At 37.2% G+C, this 21,293-nt stretch overlaps 1 protein-coding gene across 5 annotated transcripts in view; it reads left to right on the top strand.

Annotated features, from left to right (window-relative positions):
* The first annotated feature begins 83 nt into the window (after positions 1–83).
* Positions 84–21,293, top strand: part of LOC127814286 (protein HAPLESS 2) — a 51,034-nt gene continuing 29,824 nt past the window's right edge. For 4 of the 5 annotated variants that reach the window (XM_052355707.1, XM_052355706.1, XM_052355708.1 and 1 more), the window contains exons 1-15: positions 84–1,127; positions 1,205–1,348; positions 1,982–2,070; positions 3,296–3,335; positions 6,533–6,590; positions 6,690–6,750; positions 7,348–7,426; positions 8,123–8,257; positions 8,969–9,163; positions 9,825–9,905; positions 9,985–10,085; positions 10,780–10,897; positions 11,707–11,739; positions 11,843–11,936; positions 12,046–12,134. In XM_052355707.1, coding sequence (XP_052211667.1) covers positions 858–1,127; positions 1,205–1,348; positions 1,982–2,070; positions 3,296–3,335; positions 6,533–6,590; positions 6,690–6,750; positions 7,348–7,426; positions 8,123–8,257; positions 8,969–9,163; positions 9,825–9,905; positions 9,985–10,085; positions 10,780–10,897; positions 11,707–11,739; positions 11,843–11,936; positions 12,046–12,134 — 1,587 coding nt within the window. In that variant the 5' untranslated portion in view covers positions 84–857. The remainder of the gene's footprint in view (positions 1,128–1,204; positions 1,349–1,981; positions 2,071–3,295; positions 3,336–6,532; positions 6,591–6,689; positions 6,751–7,347; positions 7,427–8,122; positions 8,258–8,968; positions 9,164–9,824; positions 9,906–9,984; positions 10,086–10,779; positions 10,898–11,706; positions 11,740–11,842; positions 11,937–12,045; positions 12,135–21,293) is intronic. The other variant, XM_052355709.1, reaches the window with a different exon arrangement.

Raw genomic sequence — 21,293 nt, 5'->3', positions numbered from 1 at the left:
GGTTGTGCTGGACAAGGTCGCGATGGGGATATGATCTTTTTGTAGGTTAAGTTGAAGGTGAGATTGACTCGTACGCCATTCAGCTACCCTTGTCAACTTCGAATTTGTGGATGAGATATGCCATCGACTAAGGTTCATTAGAATTAATCTGGTGTTATGTTTAAAGGTAAATTACATGATATATATATATATATATATATACACTAAAAAAATGAATCTAGTGTTATGTATTATTTTGAATTGTTTATCAAACTTTCAATTTCATATTTTAGTTATAGACCATTCTTAAGATTTAGAGATAAGGGCGATTGTTATCCAATAATAAGGAAATTTAAAATGATATTATTCTCATGCCACCCCTAATTCTCTCTTTGGCATTGGAAACATCCATAATAGAGTAGTGGGTTTTACTTCAATATTAAGGGTCATTGTTTTAAGAAAATAATAATTAATGCATGATAAATGTACTCTATTTTTAAATAAAATGTACGTATTATATTTTATTTTTAGTTTCAAACACTCAAACAGTGATTGATGAAAAATTATAAAACGTGATACATCTTCTAAAAATAAGGTAGCAATGATTAGCATGTCCTTTGGGTTAAATATTATTTTTTATATTTTGAAATATTTATTAATCAATTAATATATTTAAATAACAAAAATAAAATATATTAAATGCCGAGTGTATAGAGACATTCATTAATAAAATTTAAAATATAAGTATCCATTATTCAGAATTAAATAAGGAATTAAGTTCTCAAACTTCAAACCGTGGTAAAATTCATAATGGGGCGCAATTCAAAATTATCAGTTTTGAGGGGCATCACAAAACCCTAACCGTTCAAAGCAGTTAAATGCCCGCCAAAACCGCCCTATATATCCCCAAACTCGTCCCTCTCGCTTCACATTTCCATTCCACCGGCAACCAAACCAAACATTCAAACAGGATGAGACCTCTCTCTCTGCTTCTCATCATCTTCTCTCAATTCCTCTCTGATCATATCGCTTTCGGGGCCCAAATTCTCTCCAAATCGAAGCTCCAAAAGTGCGAAAAGTTTTCCGACTCCAGCAGCCTCAATTGCACCGCCAAAATCGTCGTCAACATGGCTATCCCCAGTGAATCTGTAAGTTCGAAAATTTCAGATTCGTTCATGTCATATGTGGAAGAATTTTGATGCAATTGCGGTGTTGTTTGGTCCAGAGTGGGCGAGAGGCCTCCATTGTGGCGGAAATCGTCGAGGTGGAGGAGAATTCGAGTATGGACATGCGAGCTCTGCGAATTCCTCCCGTGATCACCATTAACAAGTCCGCAGCCTATGCTTTGTATGAGTTGACATACATCCGAGTACGTTTGAACTCTATCGGTCTTCTATGTCTCTGAAGTCATGTCATAGTTTTCTGTGAGACATGGTACTATTGTTTTTAGTAAGTTCTGATTGATTGTGCGTTAAAGGTGGCACTTACTGTTATAATTATTTCAAATTTAAAGGCTTATCCCAACTGCAGCAAATTTTTAGTTTTTTCTTTTTACATATTTACATATGGATAGATAGGGGGAAGAAGTAGGGTGAAGTAGAAATGGAAATCAGAAAATAGCAGGAACTGGGCGTGGCTCATTATATGTGCCTTATAACTTCTAGTATATATATGGTCCAGTATGTATGTAATAAATATAGTACATTTAATTTAATAGGCACTTTCTTTAGGTGCTTCATTTTTTTTTAGTGAAGTTATTGTGGGAACAGTATTCTTGTTGAAATGATTAACCAAATTACTGAATCTTTTATGTTGATGGCTTAATCAATTTAGTTTTTTTTTTTCCATGTACTCTCATCAGAGAATGCCAAGTGCCATTGTAAAATATGTCTGCCTTAGTATCTGGTTGTTCTGTCTTTTGTGTTTTATAAAAAATTCTTTTTCATTCTCTCTAAATGTTACCTGTTGAGTTTGACTTTGTGTGTGTGTGAAACACTTCCAGGATGTTGCTTATAAACCTGAAGAGCTCTACGTTCAGACACGCAAATGTGAGCCTGATGCTGGTGCAGATGTTGTGAAGAACTGTGAGAGGCTAGTAAAATCATTTTTCACTGTTTCTTTTCTTCCCATTTTCTATAATGCTTTCATATTTAAACTATCCTCGAGGGACAATTTAGTACCCTAAGCCCACCTCTCCACTCATGTGACTCAGCTTCTTAAGATTACCCAAGAATATATGTACTCTATCTGAAGATTAGATAGTTATGAGAAATTTCTATTATTGTTTTTTGGGTTTTCTTTTTTTTTTTGGTTTAAATGAATATGTTCCATGATTTAGGTACTAGAGGTAAATTATAATTTATATTATTTTATGATGGATGCCTAAGGTACTGGAAATTAACCAATTGAACCTTTGATCTAGAAGACAACGGGTCCCTGCGCTCTTTGCTTTTCCATATTTCAGCATTGAAAGCAATTCAAAGCTCATTAACGGACATGAACAAAAGAGATCCTGTTCTTACTTAAAGAGCTGCAGCTAGGCCCCTGACTTTAAGAGAAGCACTATTACCAGGGGGGAGATCCCAGGGAAATGGATTTCATTTCAGAATTGATCAAACCAGGAAGTGGTCTTCACTAGACAGAAGGAGAGCAAAATCAAGTTGTTTTCTTTTAGTACACAGTACAGTAGGGAGAGCACACGGCAAGAAAGTTCTTCTCTAAGTACCACAGGAATCACTTCAACAGCTAGAACCATCAACCATCACATTTATTGTAATTTATAGTAGTTGCAACCCATGGATAGGGTGCTGTTGGAGTGCCATACTGGCATCATTTTTTCATTTTCTTGTCAGGTTTTTTAATCTTTTAGGTTTTTTCCCGTTTTACCAGATAATGAGATTTGTTGTTAAGAGTAACTAAGTAAAGAACTATAGAGTTATTAGTTTCCACTAGCACATAGGAAACTAAATATTTTGGAAAGCTACCATTTCCTGACCTTGCATTCCCAATTTTCAAGGCCTGAATATTGGATAGCAATGATCAAACTCCTGGGTTGGTGTTGTATGAACTGTTTTTTTGTTTTAAGTCTTGGTCATTAGTATTTGATTCTTGAACTTTAGCATTATATGAACTACTTTTTCTACTCTTTCATTAATACTCAGTTACTAACCTCCATGTTGACTAGAATATGTTATTAATATTCAGGCATGCATGATCGTTTTCGTATTTCTGGCACTTTTAATGCAGACTAGATTTCTTTTCTTTTTTTTCCTTTAAGCCATGAGTTTCACTAAAATAGACTCACATTTCATTGCAGGCTGCGGGATGAGAATGGTCACATTATTGAGCATACTGAAGTAAGGTTTCCAGTTGTTAAGTATTGTTTTGCTCCCACTGTATTCACTAATCTTTTTCACCATCAATGTTATTTTTCAATGTTTACTGTATCATCTATATGTACTACTATTACATTTATGGCATTCTAATTTTATTTCTTTTCTTGTCTCGCAGATATAGTGAGGCTTTTTACTCAACTCATTATGATAAGGACTTTGAAGTGAATGGAATGATTTCCTAATTCAATAAACCTTAAGTGGGATCTGTAGTCATCATTTCCCATCTTTGACGTTTCTTGGCACTTTGAGAACATGTCCATCTAAATGCTGACAAAATATAAAAGGACCTTTAAGATTTAAAGACCATAATATCAACAACTTAGAATTTCCATTTGAAAACTCAATTGGCAATTCTCATCTCTTTGCAAAGAAATATGTTTCTTTGTACCAAAAATATCTGTGCAATTAGTTTAGTAGTATTGTAGTTTTTAAATGTTCCCCTGAAGACAAGCAAACCGCTATTTATCATTCTTACATGTATATAATGATCCCAGAAGAATATCCCACTATGCACTTTACTCTCTATTTAATTTGAAAATATTTACTATTTTAAACCTTGTAACAAATTGTATTTTTCTGTTTAATAGCATTAAAATACTAGCAAGCCTAGAATAAGAAAGATGATTTTTCTTTTGAGAAAATTGCAAGCAACCCCTTGTTAACGTAGATTTTATGTGGTTATCTGTTAAATTTAGTTTAGTACACCTCGACTATCATATTAAAATAATACACCAGGCACTGTGTCTTAGGAGAAGAATTGGTTGCTTTACAGTCCATGCATAGAAAGCTTCAAATGCTGATAACTCTGAAGTCAAGGGAAAGAGAATCTGTAATCTAATTTTTTCTGAAGATTTCTGACAGTTGTAACAGAAATTGTACCTTTATTCTTGTAAAAATGAAACCAGAACTGCAATTTACTTTAATGAAAAAGTTTCATGGCTTTTAATCAATAGTATAAAAGGACTGAATGAGGCTGGGAAATCAAAGGAGCAAATTTCAACTACATTTTAGATGTAATGGATAATAAGTTAGAAGGATGGAAAATTAAGGTGGTGTCCTATGCTGGTGGAACAACCCATTTTTAAACTACACAACTAGTGTTTGTGGAGATCTAAATCAGGAAGTAGGCAACCTCTGTTGGGGAAATGGTAAGGGAAAGAAGTATTGCCCCTTGAGAACTCGGGGATTTTTTATACAGGCCCAAAGAAGTTGATAGAGTAGGTTTTAGGAGGTTTGAACACTGAAATAAAGATTTCTTGCACAATTGAGTTGGAAAATACTAAAAGAGCCTTGTAATGAGGAGACCAAACACGATAAAGTGCCAAGGAATAGATATTGTATGAATTACTATTTTTTTAGTACACCATAGAGGAAATCTGATTTTTTATGTGTAAAAAACTGGAAAGTATCCAGGGCCATAAAGGTCTTATTGATAAAAGGGCTTCTCAAAGCATGGTGGACAGGAAGGATATTTATATGAAGGACACTTGTGTGCCTCATGTAAATCAATTTTCTGAACAACACATGCTTGACTATTTGGAATGAAGGACATGAAAAGTACATACTGTTATAGACTGTAAAACTCATTCTTGGAGATTAGAATATTTGAAATAGAGCTTTGATCTGAAGTCTAATGAACAAATTACAATGATCCTTATTCATATGACCTCAAGACTTGATTCCTTGTGTTGAATAGAAGAATTGTTTAGTTCCTTTTCTGCTAATGATGTGCTTATCATAAATTTCTAGGCCTCGGCACTACTCTTGCATTGTGCATCTATAATCAGAAGGAATATTATTTATTCAAAATATCATATTAGATTAAAATTAGTGACCTGGAAAGTTATCTCAATGCTATTCCAACTAAGAGTCTAAAAGAACTCTTCTTTCTACATTCATTGTTAGGGAAACTATCTCTATTCCTCTGGAGATCCTTGTAAATCAGCCTTTTACTTTGTGGTGCTTGAGGAATTCATTCTGGTTCATTAGAGGTTAAATCCCAATGAAATGAGGATGGCTGTTATTCCAGAAGTGAAACAACTCTGTTGAGAATCCCATATCGCCTCCACAAGGGAGATCTGAGCTATATATAAGGAGGAGGATCCCTCCATCTGTTAAGCTAGCTTTTCAGGTTGGAGTTCTACCTCTAATTTCTCACATGGTATCAGAGCTAACTCTTGGCTGTCGTGGTCATGGACCAGTACCCTGCTTGATCACCTGGGCATGTATCAGTTACTGGAGAAGTTTCGGTGTGGAGGGGAGTGTTGAGAATCCCACATCGCCTCCACAAGGGAGACCTGGGCTATATATAAGGAGGAGGATCCCTCCATCTGTTAAGCTAGCTTTTCAGGTTGGAGTTCTACCTCTAACTTCTCACAAGCTCAATTCTTTTGGTGCAATTATGATGGAAAACATTCGGAGATGGAGGAATTTAATCAGTTATGAATTTGGAAGTTGTATTTGAATGGGTTGCTTCCTAATAAGGTGCTTCAGATTGAGCATAAAAATAGTCAGCCACATTTAGCGAGATGGTTACAGAGAACAATAGTCTAGATTTTGGAAACCAGACTTGGTAGCCCCTTGCCTTGTATACATAAAGGTGAACTATGATGCAACTTTCAACAATGGGAAATGGGAGATGGTTATTTCTATTCTGCTGAAGCTGAAATTGCTAGACTGGCAATGACATGGGTGACTGAGCAGGATTGCCACAAAGCGGTCTTTGAGGATGATTATTTTATGGTTGTCAAAGCCTGCTAAGATTCTGCGTATACAGTCTTTGCTGCAAAAAAAAAAAGAAGTGATATTTGGAAGTCTGTTTTCCTCCATAGAATTGGCACAACTTTTAGAGTTGGATTCAGTGATGATCTAGATCCTCTGAATCTTCTTGTTGCAGTAAGAAATATAGTAGATAAAGAATTGTTGTATAAGGCAACTACTTGTTTTAGTTTGGTTTGTTTTGTTTGCTATTGTTATATACCTTGTTCAGAAAACCTAAATAATAAAAAATAATAAACAAGAAATTGTGTTTTTATACTTGAGAGATTTTTGCTGCTTAACATTTATTGGGAGCTGTTTCTTACAATGTCTCTTAACATTTCTTTTTCTTGTTCCCCTTTTCATCAGTGTAATCTTCTCTTTTCTTCTTTCTGACACAGCCAACCTGTTGTCCTTGTGGTGACCAGCGTAGGGTTCCTTCATCATGTGGGAATTTTTGTAAGTGCTAACCAATTCATTATTTAGCACTCCTAAATATTTTCCAAGGATTTGTCCTATAATTTTAGGGCTAATAATTCAAATTCTTGCTTGAATTAGTTGACAAGATGATGAAGGGAAAGGCCAACACTGCTCACTGTCTCCGATTTCCTGGTGATTGGTATGAATGTGTTATTTTTTCAGTAACTTGGTTTTGAAAAGCTGATATTAAAGTATCTGACAAGCAATGTGGTCTGATATGTACATAAAAAAGGATAATTTTTTGAAAGCAATTGATGATATTATTTCTGTTGGTGTGATTCTGTCTATTAGCATAATTTCCCCACAAAGTTGTTTTAGTTGTTCCATGTGGTCGTCTGATTTTTGTTTGATTCTTACCTGTTGGCAGAATTGCATTTGTTGAATTCTGATGGTGGTTTTTCTATTAATATTAAGTTTATTAGATCATTAACTTTGGTTTTATAATGAGAAAATTCATAGTTTCATGCAATATAAAATATTCAAGCATTAAAGCTCTGTGAAATTTAAAACCCTAGGAGCTTCAAATGTAGAGGTTACTATCAAGATTTGGTTTATTCGAGGTCTTCACTGCTTGCTCTACATAGAGGCTGTAGCTTGGAGACGCTATTCCAATTGACTGAAATAAGAAACATATGTGTTTGAAGTGAATACTTGTTGACTTGTGGCCTCCTTATTGTTCTCTCAATTTCCAGATGTCTTCTTCTAATGATTAATTTTCATGTTCTTGACCTCTTAGGTTCCATGTTTTTGGTATTGGACAACGTTCGCTAGGATTTAGCATCAGGATTGAGGTGAAGACAGCATCCAGGATATCGGTCTGTAGTTTCTAACGTACTAGTTGTCATTCAAGTTTTTCATCCATATTTATCATTTGTCTTTGACACTGGCTTATATCTGATTTTTTCCCCCTATATTTAGGACAGCACTTTGGGATGAATATCCTTGCACTTATTGATGAATCTCAAATAGGCCTATTGGCCTATTGACCTGTTGACTTATTGACTTTCCTCACCTGATGATCTGTTGGTCATCAAGGGAATATGTCAACATCGATATAGGGTTGAATGAATTCATAATTCCTTCCAATGTCTTTCATATTGACCTATTGACTTTCCTCACCTGATGATCTGTTGTTCATCAAGGGAATATGGTTAACATCGACATAGGGTTGAATGGATTCATAATTCCTTCCAACGTCTTTGTTATTCCAATTATAAAAGGAATTATGGAAGTGCATCATTAGTGTTCTTTCTGGCCTGCTGTCATCTTTGAATTCCTTACCTAATGCTTTCTTATGTTGAAGTATTTGAGTTGCAAACATGGTTTAACCTGAGCTATACAATGACTGAAGAATTAATATCCCTTATATTACCCTGACTATCTTGTTAATCTAAATCAACAATTATCTTATTAACATTCGCCTTTCCTTCTTCCATGTTATGATTGGTCTAAAACCATACTTCCTATAGAAGTTAACCAGGACAATGCTTTTCAAAAATGTTTGCTAACAGGAAGTGATCGTGGGCCCTGAAAACAGAACAGTGACATCTGGTGATAATTTTCTTAGAGCAAATCTTATTGGAGATTATGTTGGATACACAAATATCCCTTCATTTGAGGAATATTACCTTGTTATTCCAAGGCAGGTATGGTGGCTTCCCTGATCTAATTCAACTTGTATACCCAAAGTGCTCTACTTGACCATATCATATCTCGCAAATTCAGCAGGTTCTAAATCATTAACTATGGAAATAATTGGAGCTGTATGTATACTTTGACAAGTATACCAGACCAGGTCATCTACCCTTTATAGCCTCGATGCAAAATGATTAAGTTAGTTTGATAGGAAAATGGAAAAAAAAGATATATTTCATTTCCCATAGGAACCCTAATAATATTAGTCAGATCTTACATGATAATTGGCTGCATTTCTGTCCATAGTAATATCCCTCAACTGATGCATCATAGCAGCTAAGCTTCTAACCATATGCATCTCAATGTGTGTCCACTGCCTGATGAAACTGAGTTGACATGTACCCTTTCCTGGTTCATCAGTTTCATAACCACATCCAGTTCTAACAACTCTTGATCACAAATAGGGTCACCATTGCCTGATTGTGGACAGACCACAGTCCCTAATATTTGTAACTTTTCTTGTTTGTCATTGATTCTAGTCTTCTTGTACACTTATTAATCTGCTTGTAGGCATTTTTGAATGTTGTATCTACTTGTTAGTGTGATGATTTTTTTGCTTTTATTTGCGAGGATTATTATTTTATCTATTTATTTGTCAATCTTATTAACTACCTATCTGTCCTTTTTTATTTTTCTGAGTGCATCTTCTCCTACTGTTGAAGGGTGGGCCAGGTCAACCACAAAATTTGGGAAGAAATTTTTCCATGTGGATGCTGCTTGAAAGAGTGAGATTTACCTTAGATGGCCTTGAATGTAACAAAATAGGTCTGGGTTATGAGGCTTTTAATGGGCAGCCGGATTTCTGCTCTTCACCATTTTGGAGCTGCTTGCATAATCAGTTGTGGAACTTCTGGGATGTTAGTAACTTAAACTGGAATAAACTACAGAGAGAACCTGCTTTCACTCTAGCATTTATTGTCCATAGGATTTTTAATTTACGTTTAGTGTATCTGATGTAAATTTTACCTCTCATTCACACTATTGAAACTGCTTTTTTTAACCTTTCCATTTCAGTTTTTCTGGTACCTTCCTTTGAAATTCATTGCTTGTCTTGTTTTTCATGATGCACATTCTTCCCTGAGAAGGACCAATCAGTCATTTCTTCAATCACCCAAATATGCCGGACGTTTGCTTTACCTCCATCCAATATGTATTTTTACATTTTTATCTCATTTGTAGGAATTTCACATTGATTTTTATCCTCCATGGTGCAAAAATGTGGGTGTTCCCTTGTGCTCTGCATGCATTTAATACATCAAGTAGATCTCCGAGAAATTCCTGGCCAGGTTGCATAGTCTTTTGAGGATTTGTTCCTGGTTCAATGAAAAATACTTTCAAGTAATTTAGTCCTCTAATGATTTTCTCTTTTTTTTTTTGGCCAAAAATTTTGGAAAAGCTTTTAGGATGTTCTATCAAGTCAAGCTCATTGGAGGGCTGTGTTTTGTTCTTTAGATATCAGGAACACACCTTGCAAGTCTCTATGTGGTTTTGCTCTCATTAGAATCTTCCTTTTGACAGGCTGACATGAACCGAATCAGCAGGAATCAGTCTCCACTTTATGTTGTGCAGAGACGGTTTGAAAGAATAAACCAGCATCCAGTTATGTTCCAGCAGCTTGTGACTTCCTTTCCTAAAGGCATCTCTTATTTGGATTTTAATCATTTGCTATTGTTTACAGAATTCAGGGAGTCATTCATTTTCCATAGGAATAACTGAAGTTCTCAATACAAACTTGTTGATCGAATTAAGTGCTGATGACATAGAGTATGTATACCAAAGGTTGGTGTTAATTCCTTGAGATTGCCTTCACATAGCAATATAAGTTTTCAGCTTCTCTTTTAAATAATCAGAACCCCTGCTTCTGAAATTTTCACGCATATATATATATATATATTTTACACAACTTGGATTTTATTTTACCATTCAATGCAATTAAAGTATTCAACAAACCTTGAAACTTATCTATGTATGGTAAACGATTCAAATCTTTTTTACCATTCTGCTTTATTGCTTCACATTGATTGCTATGTTATAGATCACCACAACATTTTTACTGCCTCAACTGGCTTTCTTTTGGCATTGCTCTTCTGCATTCCATTAGTTTGACTCCCTCCTGTGTAGATGAAGTCACTGAACTTTGTTGTGCTGAAGAAAACATGCAATTTGAGTTCTCTTCATCATCAATTGACATGACCTATAGCAATTCAAGCAGTCCTTTTTTGTTACTTTAACAGTTGAATCATGTATCTTGAACATCATCATTTTGGGTCTGAAAGCTATTAATGAAAGTCTTGAGTTTTGGACAGAATAGACTCTCTTTATTATTTCACATAAAGATGCTCATTTGACCCATCAGAAAAAAAAAAAGGTGTGTGTTTGAATTTTTGCATTTATTACATAATGAAAAGGTAAGGGTTTAGCATATTTGGGTTTTATGGTCATTATAGTGTCACATATCTCAACCCTTTTGTAGGAGTCCTGGAAAAATTTTAGGCATTACAGTGCCAACTTTTGAAGCCCTTACTCAGTTTGGGACTGCTACAATCACAACTCAAAATATTGGCGAAGTCGAAGCATCTTACAGCTTAACGGTATCCTCATTGGATATGAACCTTTCTTCTTCTATTTGGTACCAATATATTTTAACATCTTCCGTGTTTGTCATATTTATCTTACCTGATGAGTGCGTTTCTACTTCAATGATAAGCTCAATAATGATTTTCATATTTTGGTAAACTTGATATGCAATTTTAGATTTTGTGATTCCCTTTTAAGAGAACTATAGTATCTCTTGATGTTTAAGATAGTAGATAGTGCATCTTTAGTATAAAGAAGCAACTTTCAACTGCAATGTGGAATTATCTGATCTCTCTCTCTCTCTCTCTCTTCTGGAAAAAAGGCAAATGGTATATGTTGCTTTTGTTGAGGAAGACTGAACTAATCAATTCATAGACTGTGATGAAGAGATCCTTTTATATATTTTTACATCTTCCAGGGACTGACTCAACTCAGCATTTTTGAACCCACGCTAGTAGAATGGAATATCATTTGGCTTCAGTAGTGATAGTTGAGTATTTTATTAGGATTTGCAAATAGCTGTTTCTTCAATTAATTTTATTTGTTTAGTGATAAATGTAGACAGTGAATTGTTCAATTTATCTGCAATATAATGAAAGTACTTTCTGTTTTCCAAATGCACAATCTGATGAAATCTTAATCTTCCATTTATTGGTTGATGAAGTGAAAAGATCAACAAATCCAGACCTATTTTATTATTTTATGTTTTATCAGTAATCAAAATGTGAAGTAAATTTCACTTGAAGGGTCACATTATGTCTGCATGAATTATAGCTGTTGGAACTGTTTTCTGAAGTTCTTTAATTAAATTTTCTTCTCACAGTTTGATTGCTCGACAGGTGTCAGCCTAATGGAGGTATTTATTTGGAAATCTTCATCTACATTATGCATAGGTTCAGATAAATGTCACAGATATAATTGCATGACCGTGCATTTTTAAAAAAATTATACCACTGCAGGAACAATTTTTCATAATGAAGCCAAAAGAAGTTACAACTAGATCCTTCAAATTATACCCTACCACTGATCAAGCTGGAAAGTATGTGTGTGCAGGTATGATCAATTATTCGGTTTACATAGCATTTTTGGCTGCTTCCTAGAACAATAAACAAGATTACAGCCAATGTTAAAATTCAGTTGACATATTTTTGCTTGGTTTCAGCTATATTAAAGGACTCTGGTTTTAGTGAAGTTGATAGAGCTGAGTGCCAATTTAGTACCACTGCCACTGTTGTTGACAATGGATCACAGGTTTGGTGGATGTAATAAAATTGTATGTAACCTTGCATATATTTGTTTCCTTTTGAAGAAGGGTACATGCAAGCAAACATTGGTGATGATATGGATAATGAGGAATGAGTTGAATATAACAACAACAATCACAAACCCTTAATCTCACAACGTGGAGAGGAATGAGTTAAATAAGGAAGCAAAGAAATTCTTGGCTTTGTGCATACTGAAAGGTTGGGCTTTAGGAAACAAATAAGTTACACATGAAATTGCTTCACAATTTCAAGTTGTTACCATTGTTTAGAATATGTACTTCAAAACTTTGTTAGACATTACCTATATTGAACTTGCTAAGGCTGAGCCAAACTTTCAGAGAGAATAACTATAAATCTGTCACATGTATTGAAGTAAACGTGAAATTGATGTTGGGGTGTCAATTGGTCATATATGATAATTTACTCAAATGTACTGCCTGACTAAATGCTAATTGACTAGTAGTCTGAGTAAGGAAAAAGAGAGTGCAGGCCCATGAGGAACATTCCTACTCTCATGATTAAATCTCACCCAAGTTATATTTCTCAGTTAACAACATAGGAGTTTTGTACAACTAAGTTTCTGCAATTGAAATCCATGGTAAAATCAGCTAGATCTCCTTTTTCATTAAGGTAGAACTAGAAGTGAGAAATTGCCATATAAATTTCAGTATCATGCCTAAGTTACTAAGAGGAGAAAACCTCCAATTTTGATCCCAGTTATCAAGTTATGACCAAAAACAGCCATGACTTTGTTGTTGTCCCCCAAGCTTTAATTTTTGGCTTCTGGGGGATGAAATTCACCACTCTTGTTTTGAATATCTCTGAACATAACATGCAGCTTTCCTTGACCAGATTACATGTGTAGAAAGAGTTGAAGTTTGATTCCAACCCCACATAGAGTTGTGAAAATGCCCATGATACCTAGGTTCCCTAGACTTGGAATTTTCAGTTCCTGAGGATCAAAGTTAGTCATCCTCATTCTGAATGCTACCAGACTTGGTTGGGTGCTCAGTCTAACCAAAATAGGCATGCAGGTGAATGTCATGAACCTAGGGTTCATAACAGGTTTAAGAAGTAATTGGGGAGGGATTGAATTGGGGAAGAAGTCATAATTGAAATAGAACTGATAACAGAATGATTGGAGAAGGAAATGGAGCAGAAATGGGGGGAAGAAATCAGTAGAAAGGGAGAGAGTAATAGAGAGAAACGGAAGGGAGATTTAGAGAGAAATGTAGAGAGGAAAATCAGAGATCCAATTATCAATTTTCAGCATGCCTTCTCCCATGGAATGGGATGAATACATATAGGTGCTGCTTGGCGTGGGTGTGGATGCAGCAGATCATCCCCTCCTCCAGCAGTTACAACAAACTATTTTGTCCTTTTCCTAAGGCCTCACATGTGACCTTTTTAATTCTAACAGAATTGATAGCTGGAATATAGGTGCAACAATTAAAGTAAAAGAAATACAGCATAGCTATTCTAATTAACTCTTGGGTTGTGACAGTGAAGACTGTGCATGATTCTTTCTCCTCACATGTATTTTGGTATTAGAGTGCATGCTTCTTTCTGTGTGCATATTTTGTCTTAGTTCTCCCATCAATATCAGTGATATTTGAAATAATAATGATGGATCCCCACTACTGTATGCTGGACCCCATACTCTACTCACAAGTGTAGGTTTGTTAGCCAAAGCTATCCACTAAGTTTGGTATCATTTTGAATGATAACGATGGATTTCAACTGTTATAGATGGAAAATGTATTGACAACCCAGCCATTGTTGTGGGGGATTTTTGCTGCAACTCAATGACTAGTGGTCATAATCAGGCTCTAGTTTTTTCTATATGCATATTTTGGTAGGAGAGAGCTGTGTTCCAAGCTGATGACTCCAGATCAAGAACAATGGATTTAGCCCTTGGTCGCGATACAGGATGGCACAGCAAATAAGATGGGGTACCTTGTTCACTATTGCTGAATACTGTATGGCAGAAGGCATGCAGGCAAAAGCTTTAGTATGAGCTCAGTTGAAGATTGTTGGAGATTTCTTAGGATTTTTCCTAAATATCTCCTTCCTAAATATGTTGGAGATTTCCTGTTTTTATTTCTTTCTTTCCCTTTTGTATATTGTCTTTCTTTCCTTTTTTGTAATCTTGTCTGGTATATATTGTAAAGCATATACTCAGAAGAATCGTTCATTTCTTCATGGTATTGGGATCTTTTACGATTGTCTGTTGTTTTCCTGTCAGCCTTCATTGCTGACCTTTGTTCTTCCTACTGTTTCTTGTGGCCTTCATCGCCATCACCTTTGCTGATTTGGCCTTCATTGCCATTCTTGTTCTCTTCAATCTCCTTCATTATTTTCTGGTTATTCCATGGGGAGATGTCTGAGACTTTCGAGAACATGACGTCCAATCCTGGAGTTGTTCTTGATTCACCATTGATTGGTTCAAGTGGAGAGCTTCAAATCATTAATGTTGTTTATCGCTTGAATGGGAAGAATTATCTGCACTGGTCGCAGATTGTGAGAACACTCTTGAAGGGAAAAAGGGAAGATTAGCCACTTAGATGTGACTAGTCTGAGTAGGGATGACCCTAAGTTCCAAGCATGGCATGAGGAGGACGCAATGGTCATGTCTTGGATATGGCATTCAATGTAGCTAGAGAGTTGAAGTATTTGCCTAAGGCTTAGACATATGGTCACGAGAGAGGAAGGTCGAAGAGAAGGAATATATTAATGCTTCTAGAAGATCTATAGTTAGGGATTGTAACGGTAAACACCACATGTATAAGGCGGTTACCGAGGCTAGTGTCCTTGTATTTCTTGCCCTCTATAGTCTATAAATAGAGGGTCCGAGGGGTCTCATTCTCTCCCCCAATCAGTTTTCATTTCTATCTTGAGAAAGAGTATGTGTTTGTGTGTATGTGCGAGAGAGTAAAGTATTCATTGCTTTGTAATCTCCGGGTAGGGCAGCTTGGTAATAGGGCTGTGTGTGAAATCAGTGCATGTAATCTTGGTTTTCCGTTTTCAAGATAGTGAAGAACGAGATCATTTTAGTCTGGATGTAGGTTCTCTGTTACGAGTTCCGAACTAGGATAAATTCACTTATCTTGTGTGTGAGTGCGTGCTTTGTTTTGTGTTGTTTCTTGTATCCTATTCATGTGTGAGAGGTTGTATCCATCTTGAGGGAGATTTGAGTGTAAGGGTAGATAGGAATTGTCACTACACAGAGATTAGTAGAAATCTCATATTCCTTCCTACAGTGCGAGATATTTGGGAGGCACTTGAAAAAACCTACTCCATGAAGCAAGGTGTTGTGATGATTTACGACCTAAAAAACCAAAGTTTCATCTACAATACAAGGCTCTCTCACTCTCTCTCTATTATTGAATATTATAACTATTTATATGGTCTTTAGCTTGAAATAGATCATTATCAAGATCTTAAAATGAAGTGTGCTGAAGATGCTAAAGTTGTAGAGAATGAGAAAAGTAAATCAGACTTCTATTCAATTAGTATATTTTTCCTTTACATACTAGATCCCTATTTATCATGTACATAAAGAACAAAAATGTAAACATAAGATTTAACCCAAGAAATCAGCCCCGAATAATCAGCCTAAACCTTCCAAATATTGTGATCTCAATCACCACAATCTCCTCCAAATCCTCTTCAAATCATTCTGGATTTCAACACTCCCCCTCAAGTTGGATCATAGATGTTGATCATGTCCAACTTGCAAATAAATTCTTCAAAGCTAGATCTTTGTAATCCCTTAGTGAATATATCTGCCAATTGTTCTCTAGTAGGAATATAGATCATGCAGATTGTTCCTTTCTCAATTTTCTCCTTTATGAAATGTCTGTCAACTTCTATATGTTTAGTCCTGTTGTGCTGGACCGGATTATGGGAAATACTGATAGCAACTTTGTTGTCGCAATAGAGTTTGATGGGAATCTCTACTGTGATATGTAGCTCCTCCAAAAGCTTTTGTAACCATAACCCTTCACACATCCCTTGAGCAACAGCTCTGAATTCAACTTCAGCACTACTTCTGGCTACCATGTTCTGTTTCTTACTTCTCCATGCTGCTAGATTTCCCCAAACATAAGTACAATAGTCGGTAGTAGATCTTCTATCTTCTGCTGAGCCTGCCCAATCTGCATCTGTATAGATCTCTATCTTCTTACTGTCTCCTTTCTTAAAGAATAGACCCTGCCCTGGTGAGCCTTTCAGATATCTGAGAATCCTATACACTGCTTCTAGGTGACTTTCTTTTGGTGAATGCATATGCTGACTGACAACACTTACGGCGAAAGCAATGTCGGGTCCAATGTGAGATAGGTAGATCAATCTACCTACTAATCTCTGATATCTTTCTCTATCCACAGGCTTTCCATCGTCTTCCATTCTTTTTCCTACCTCAATCGGGGTATTGCTTGGCTTGCAACCAAGCATACCAGTCTCAATCAAAAGGTCAAGAACGTACTTTCTCTGAGAGACACTGATTCCCCTCTTAGATCTGGCGATTTCCATTCCCAGAAAATATCGCATTTGACCTAGGTTTTTTACTTCAAACTCTGTGGCTAATACCTTCTTCAACCTCTCCACCTCTCCTATGTTATTTCCAGTGAGTATGATGTCATCCACATACACAATCAGAATGGTCCTCTTACCATCATTGGATAGTTTGAAGAACATAGTATGATCTGACTGCCCCTGTTGATATCCTTGATTCTTAATTACCTTCGCAAATCTATCAAACCACGCTCTTGGTGATTGCTTGAGCCCATATAGAGATTTCTTCAATTTACATACTCTGGTTTCTTTTTCCTCCTTGTAAAACCCTGGTGGTAATGTCATGAATACTTCTTCCTCTAGCTCACCATTCAGAAAGGCATTTTTGATGTCAAATTGATGGAGTGGCCAGTCTAGGTTTGCTGCCAAAGACAAGAGAACTCGTATAGTATTCAACTTGGCTACTGGTGCAAATGTCTCAGTGTAGTCAATACCATATGTTTGGGTGAACCCCTTTGCAACTAGGCGGGCTTTGTACCGCTCTACTGTGCCATCCGCCTTGTACTTCACCGTGAACACCCACTTGCAGCCCACTGGTTTCTTCCCCCTGGGCAACGTCATCACCTCCCAAGTTCCATTTTTTTCTAATGCCCTTATTTCTTCCATCACTGCTTCTCTCCATTTTGGAATCTCCAAGGCTTCTTGAATATTCTTAGGAATCTGGGTTCTGTCAAGGTTAGACGTAAAAGCACGACACTTGGCAGAAAGGGCATTGTAAGATACAAATTTGGAAATAGGATGGAGAGTACATGAACGAGGTTGTTTTCTAAGAGCAATGGGTAAGTCATCAAGATTTTTTACCTAGTCAGGATTGGGTTTTTGCTCATGAGTATTTGAATCTATCACCGGTTCAAACTCTTTTGATGCTTCAGATGCGAGAGTCTCAACGGGCTTTGATTTAGATCTCCTTGAGTAGACAAGTGGCTCCTTGTCTATTTGTTCTTCCACATCTCCCCCTGAGTTTAAGATTCCTTCTTCGTTGGACAAAGAAGGAGATGAAGATGGTATATCATAGGGAGCAGACTCAAAGATCGCAACATCAAAGTCGGTGTCTGAGGGACGAGCTTCACTCAAGGACTCCCCCTGAGGCGAGTAGTAGGGAGTATGCTCAAAAAATGTGACATCCAGACTAACATACAATTTATGTGAAAGAGGGTCATAACACTTGTAACCTTTTTGAGTAGGAGAGTAACCAAGGAAGACACATTTGAGGGCTCTTGGATCCAACTTGGTACGTTGGGAGGCGTGAATGTGGACAAACACGATGGACCCAAAAACACGAATCAGGAGAGATGAATTGAGCTGAGAATTAGGGAAGATCTCCTGAAATTTTTTGAGAGGGGTTGCAAATGAGAGAATTCAACTAGGCATTCGGTTGATGAGGAATGCAGCAGTCAGAATGGCATCACTCCAAAAAATAATTTTCATGTGAGAGGTGAATAAGAGAGCACGAGCTACCTCAAGAATATGCCGGTTTTTCCGTTCAGCAACCCCATTTTGTTGGGGGGTGTGAACACAAGAACTCTGGTGAACAATACCTTTGGCTTGAAGATAGGAGCCCAAAGAATGATTGAAATACTCAGTGCCATTATCAGTACGAAGAATTTGAATTTTTGTGTGAAATTGGGTGTAAATCATAGTGTAGAAGTTCATGAAGACAGAACTAACCTCAGATTTATCATGTAGTAAATACACCCAACAAAGACGAGAATGGTCATCAATAAAGGTAATAAACCATTTCGTGTGGGTCCTATTGGGGACATGGAAAGGGCCTCAAAGGTCACTGTGAATCAAAGTAAAAGGCAGAGACGGTTTATAAGGATTGGAGGGAAAAGTAGTGCGAGGATGTTTTGCAAGTTCACAGATTTCACATTGTAAATCCAAAAGATTTTTATTCGAACAAAGTGAAGGAAACAAACGTTTTAGATATTGAAAATTTGGATGACCCATTCGTTTATGCCATAACAATAGGTCACTATCCCTAGGACTAGATGCAGAATTACAAAAATAAGGATGACACTGTTTACTCATGTGAGCGTCATCAAAGTAGTAGAGTCCCTCGCATTCCTTAGCATTGCCAATCGTCTTCCCCGATGATAGCTCCTGAAAGACACAATGGGAAGACAAAAAAATAGCTAAGCAATGAGATTGGTTGGTTAGCTGACTAACAGACAACAGATTGCAAGACAAATTAGGAACATGAAGGACAGACTCCAAAGTAATAAATTCAGAGATACGGATACTCCCCTTGCCAGCTACCGGGGATACAGTACCATCTGCAATTTTTACTTTCAAGTTACCGGCACAAGGTGAGTATGTGGAAAATAAATGATGGGAATCAGTCATATGATCGGATGCGCCAGAATCAATAATCCGGGGAGTACAACGCGAAGTAGTACTAAGAGCAGTCAAAAAAGTACCTTTGTGGGCTAAGGAACTTGATGAAGGAGGCGTAGAAGACTGACCCGAGGCTTGAAAGGTCGAAAAAAGAGCATATAACTTCTCAAGTTGCTCGGAGTTAAAACCCCCAGTAGGGGCTAACTGAGTATGATGGGCTGATTCTATTTGTTGTTTAGTCAAGACTTGGTACCCATGAGGTTTATTGGGCTGCCTGGGCTTCCAATCAGTAGGCTTGCCATGTAAAACCTTTGGAGTGGCCTGATTTTTTGCAATGATCACAAAAAGGCCTTTTGTTTTGTTTCAGCCCAGATGCTGTGGAAGGCCCACGAGATGAAGGCCCACGCGATACCAGGGCTGAAGCCTCAGGCCCAGCCGCACTCTTCTCCCTCAACATCACCTTCCGCCTGCTTTCTTCTCGCCGAATTTCAGAGAATACCTCCCGAATGGAAGGTAATGGCCGACGACCCAAGACTCGGCTTCTCACATCGTCGAGCTCTCTGTTGAGCCTAGCCAGAAACTCGTACACCCTCTCGTTCTCCATCTTCTTCTTGAATCGCACACTGTCACTCGTGCACTCCCAAGATTCTTCACAGCTAAGGTCCAGTTCTTGCCATAAACCCAGCATCTTCGTGTAGTATTCCGTCACTTCTCTTTCTCCTTGCTTCATCTGCCACAATTGAGTCTTTATTTCGAAGATTTGAGAGGCATTCTCGGCGTCGAAGTAGGTCTCGCGAACTGCTTCCCATACATCCTTCGCTGTCGGCAGAAACATGTATGTCTTGCCGATCGTTGGTCGCATGGAGTTGATCAAGTAGGAGGTGATGAGGGAATTCTCAAACCGCCATTTCTGGAAAGCTGCTACCTCTTTGGAAGATGGTTGTTTGATCTCGCCGGTAATGAAGCCCAATTTTCCTTTGCCGTCGATGACCAGCTTGATGGATTAGGCCCATTCTCGGTAGTTCTTCCCATTCAGCTTCTCTACGGTAAGACAAATTGAAGAGTTTTCAAACCCACCAGTCGAACCCATGGAGAGGATTATCTTTGATTCTCCCTCCTGAGTTACCGACTGGATAGATTCATGGCTGGCGGCCATGGCTTCTAGGGTTTCAGAGTAATCTGAGCTCTGATACCATGTAGAGAATGAGAAAAGTAAATCAGACTTCTATTCAATTAGTATATTTTTCCTTTACATACTAGATCCCTATTTATCATGTACATAGAGAACAAAAATGGAAACATAAGATTTAACCCAAGAAATCAGCCCCAAATAATCAGCCTAAACCTTCCAAGTATTGTGATCTCAATCACCACAATCTCCTCCAAATCCTCTTCAAATCATTCTGGATTTCAACAAAAGTACTACTTGAATTTCTTGAAAGGGATAAGATTTTTAGGTTTCTAGGAGGACTAAATATGGAATATGATCAAGTAAGAGTGTTGGGAAAGGATTGGCTACCACCTCTTAGTGAGGTTTTCTCCATCATTTGAGCAGAGGAAACTTCGAGAAATGTTATGCTTGAGACACAACCAACCAAAGGTTTTGCCATGATGTCTAAGAAAGGTACAGATGGTGGAGGAAATAAGCCATATAATCCAGAACAAGGCTAATTCCTCTAAACAATCCAACCGAGATGGATTGTGGTGTTCTTATTGCAAAAAGCCTCAACATACAAGGGATAACTACTTCATGCTTCATGGGAAGGCTCAAGTATTGGCTAGGAATGGTGGATTCAAAGGACAAAAGTAGTGCCAAGCCAATCTTGCTAATAAGGAGGATATTTCTCAAGAGGAATTAGCTCTCAGTAGAGAACAATTCAGCAAAAAGGACATTGAAAGGCTGAAAGGTTTGCTAAACTCCCTCACTAAGACTTCTGGTACATGTTCATTGGCTTAGAATGGTAAGTGTCTCATTTCTGATTTCTCTAAAGCTTCCAACATCTTCCATTCCCAATCATGGGTCATAGACTCTGGTTGGTTCTACCGATCATATGACTTGCTACCCAAATAAATTTTACAATTATATGCTTGTCCCTGAAAATTGAAAGATCTTTGTAGCTGATGGATCATCTATTCCAATTGCTAGTCATGGCAACATTAAAGTTACCCCTCTCCTTTTCTTACCTATGTCCTACATATTCCCAAACTATCAACCAATCTTCTCTCCATCTCC

Source organism: Diospyros lotus, chromosome 12 (genome assembly GCF_014633365.1).
Source record: "Diospyros lotus cultivar Yz01 chromosome 12, ASM1463336v1, whole genome shotgun sequence".
Lineage (NCBI taxonomy): Eukaryota > Viridiplantae > Streptophyta > Magnoliopsida > Ericales > Ebenaceae > Diospyros > Diospyros lotus.
Note: the sequence above shows the minus strand (reverse complement) of the source record. Positions and strands in the feature narration are given on the sequence as shown.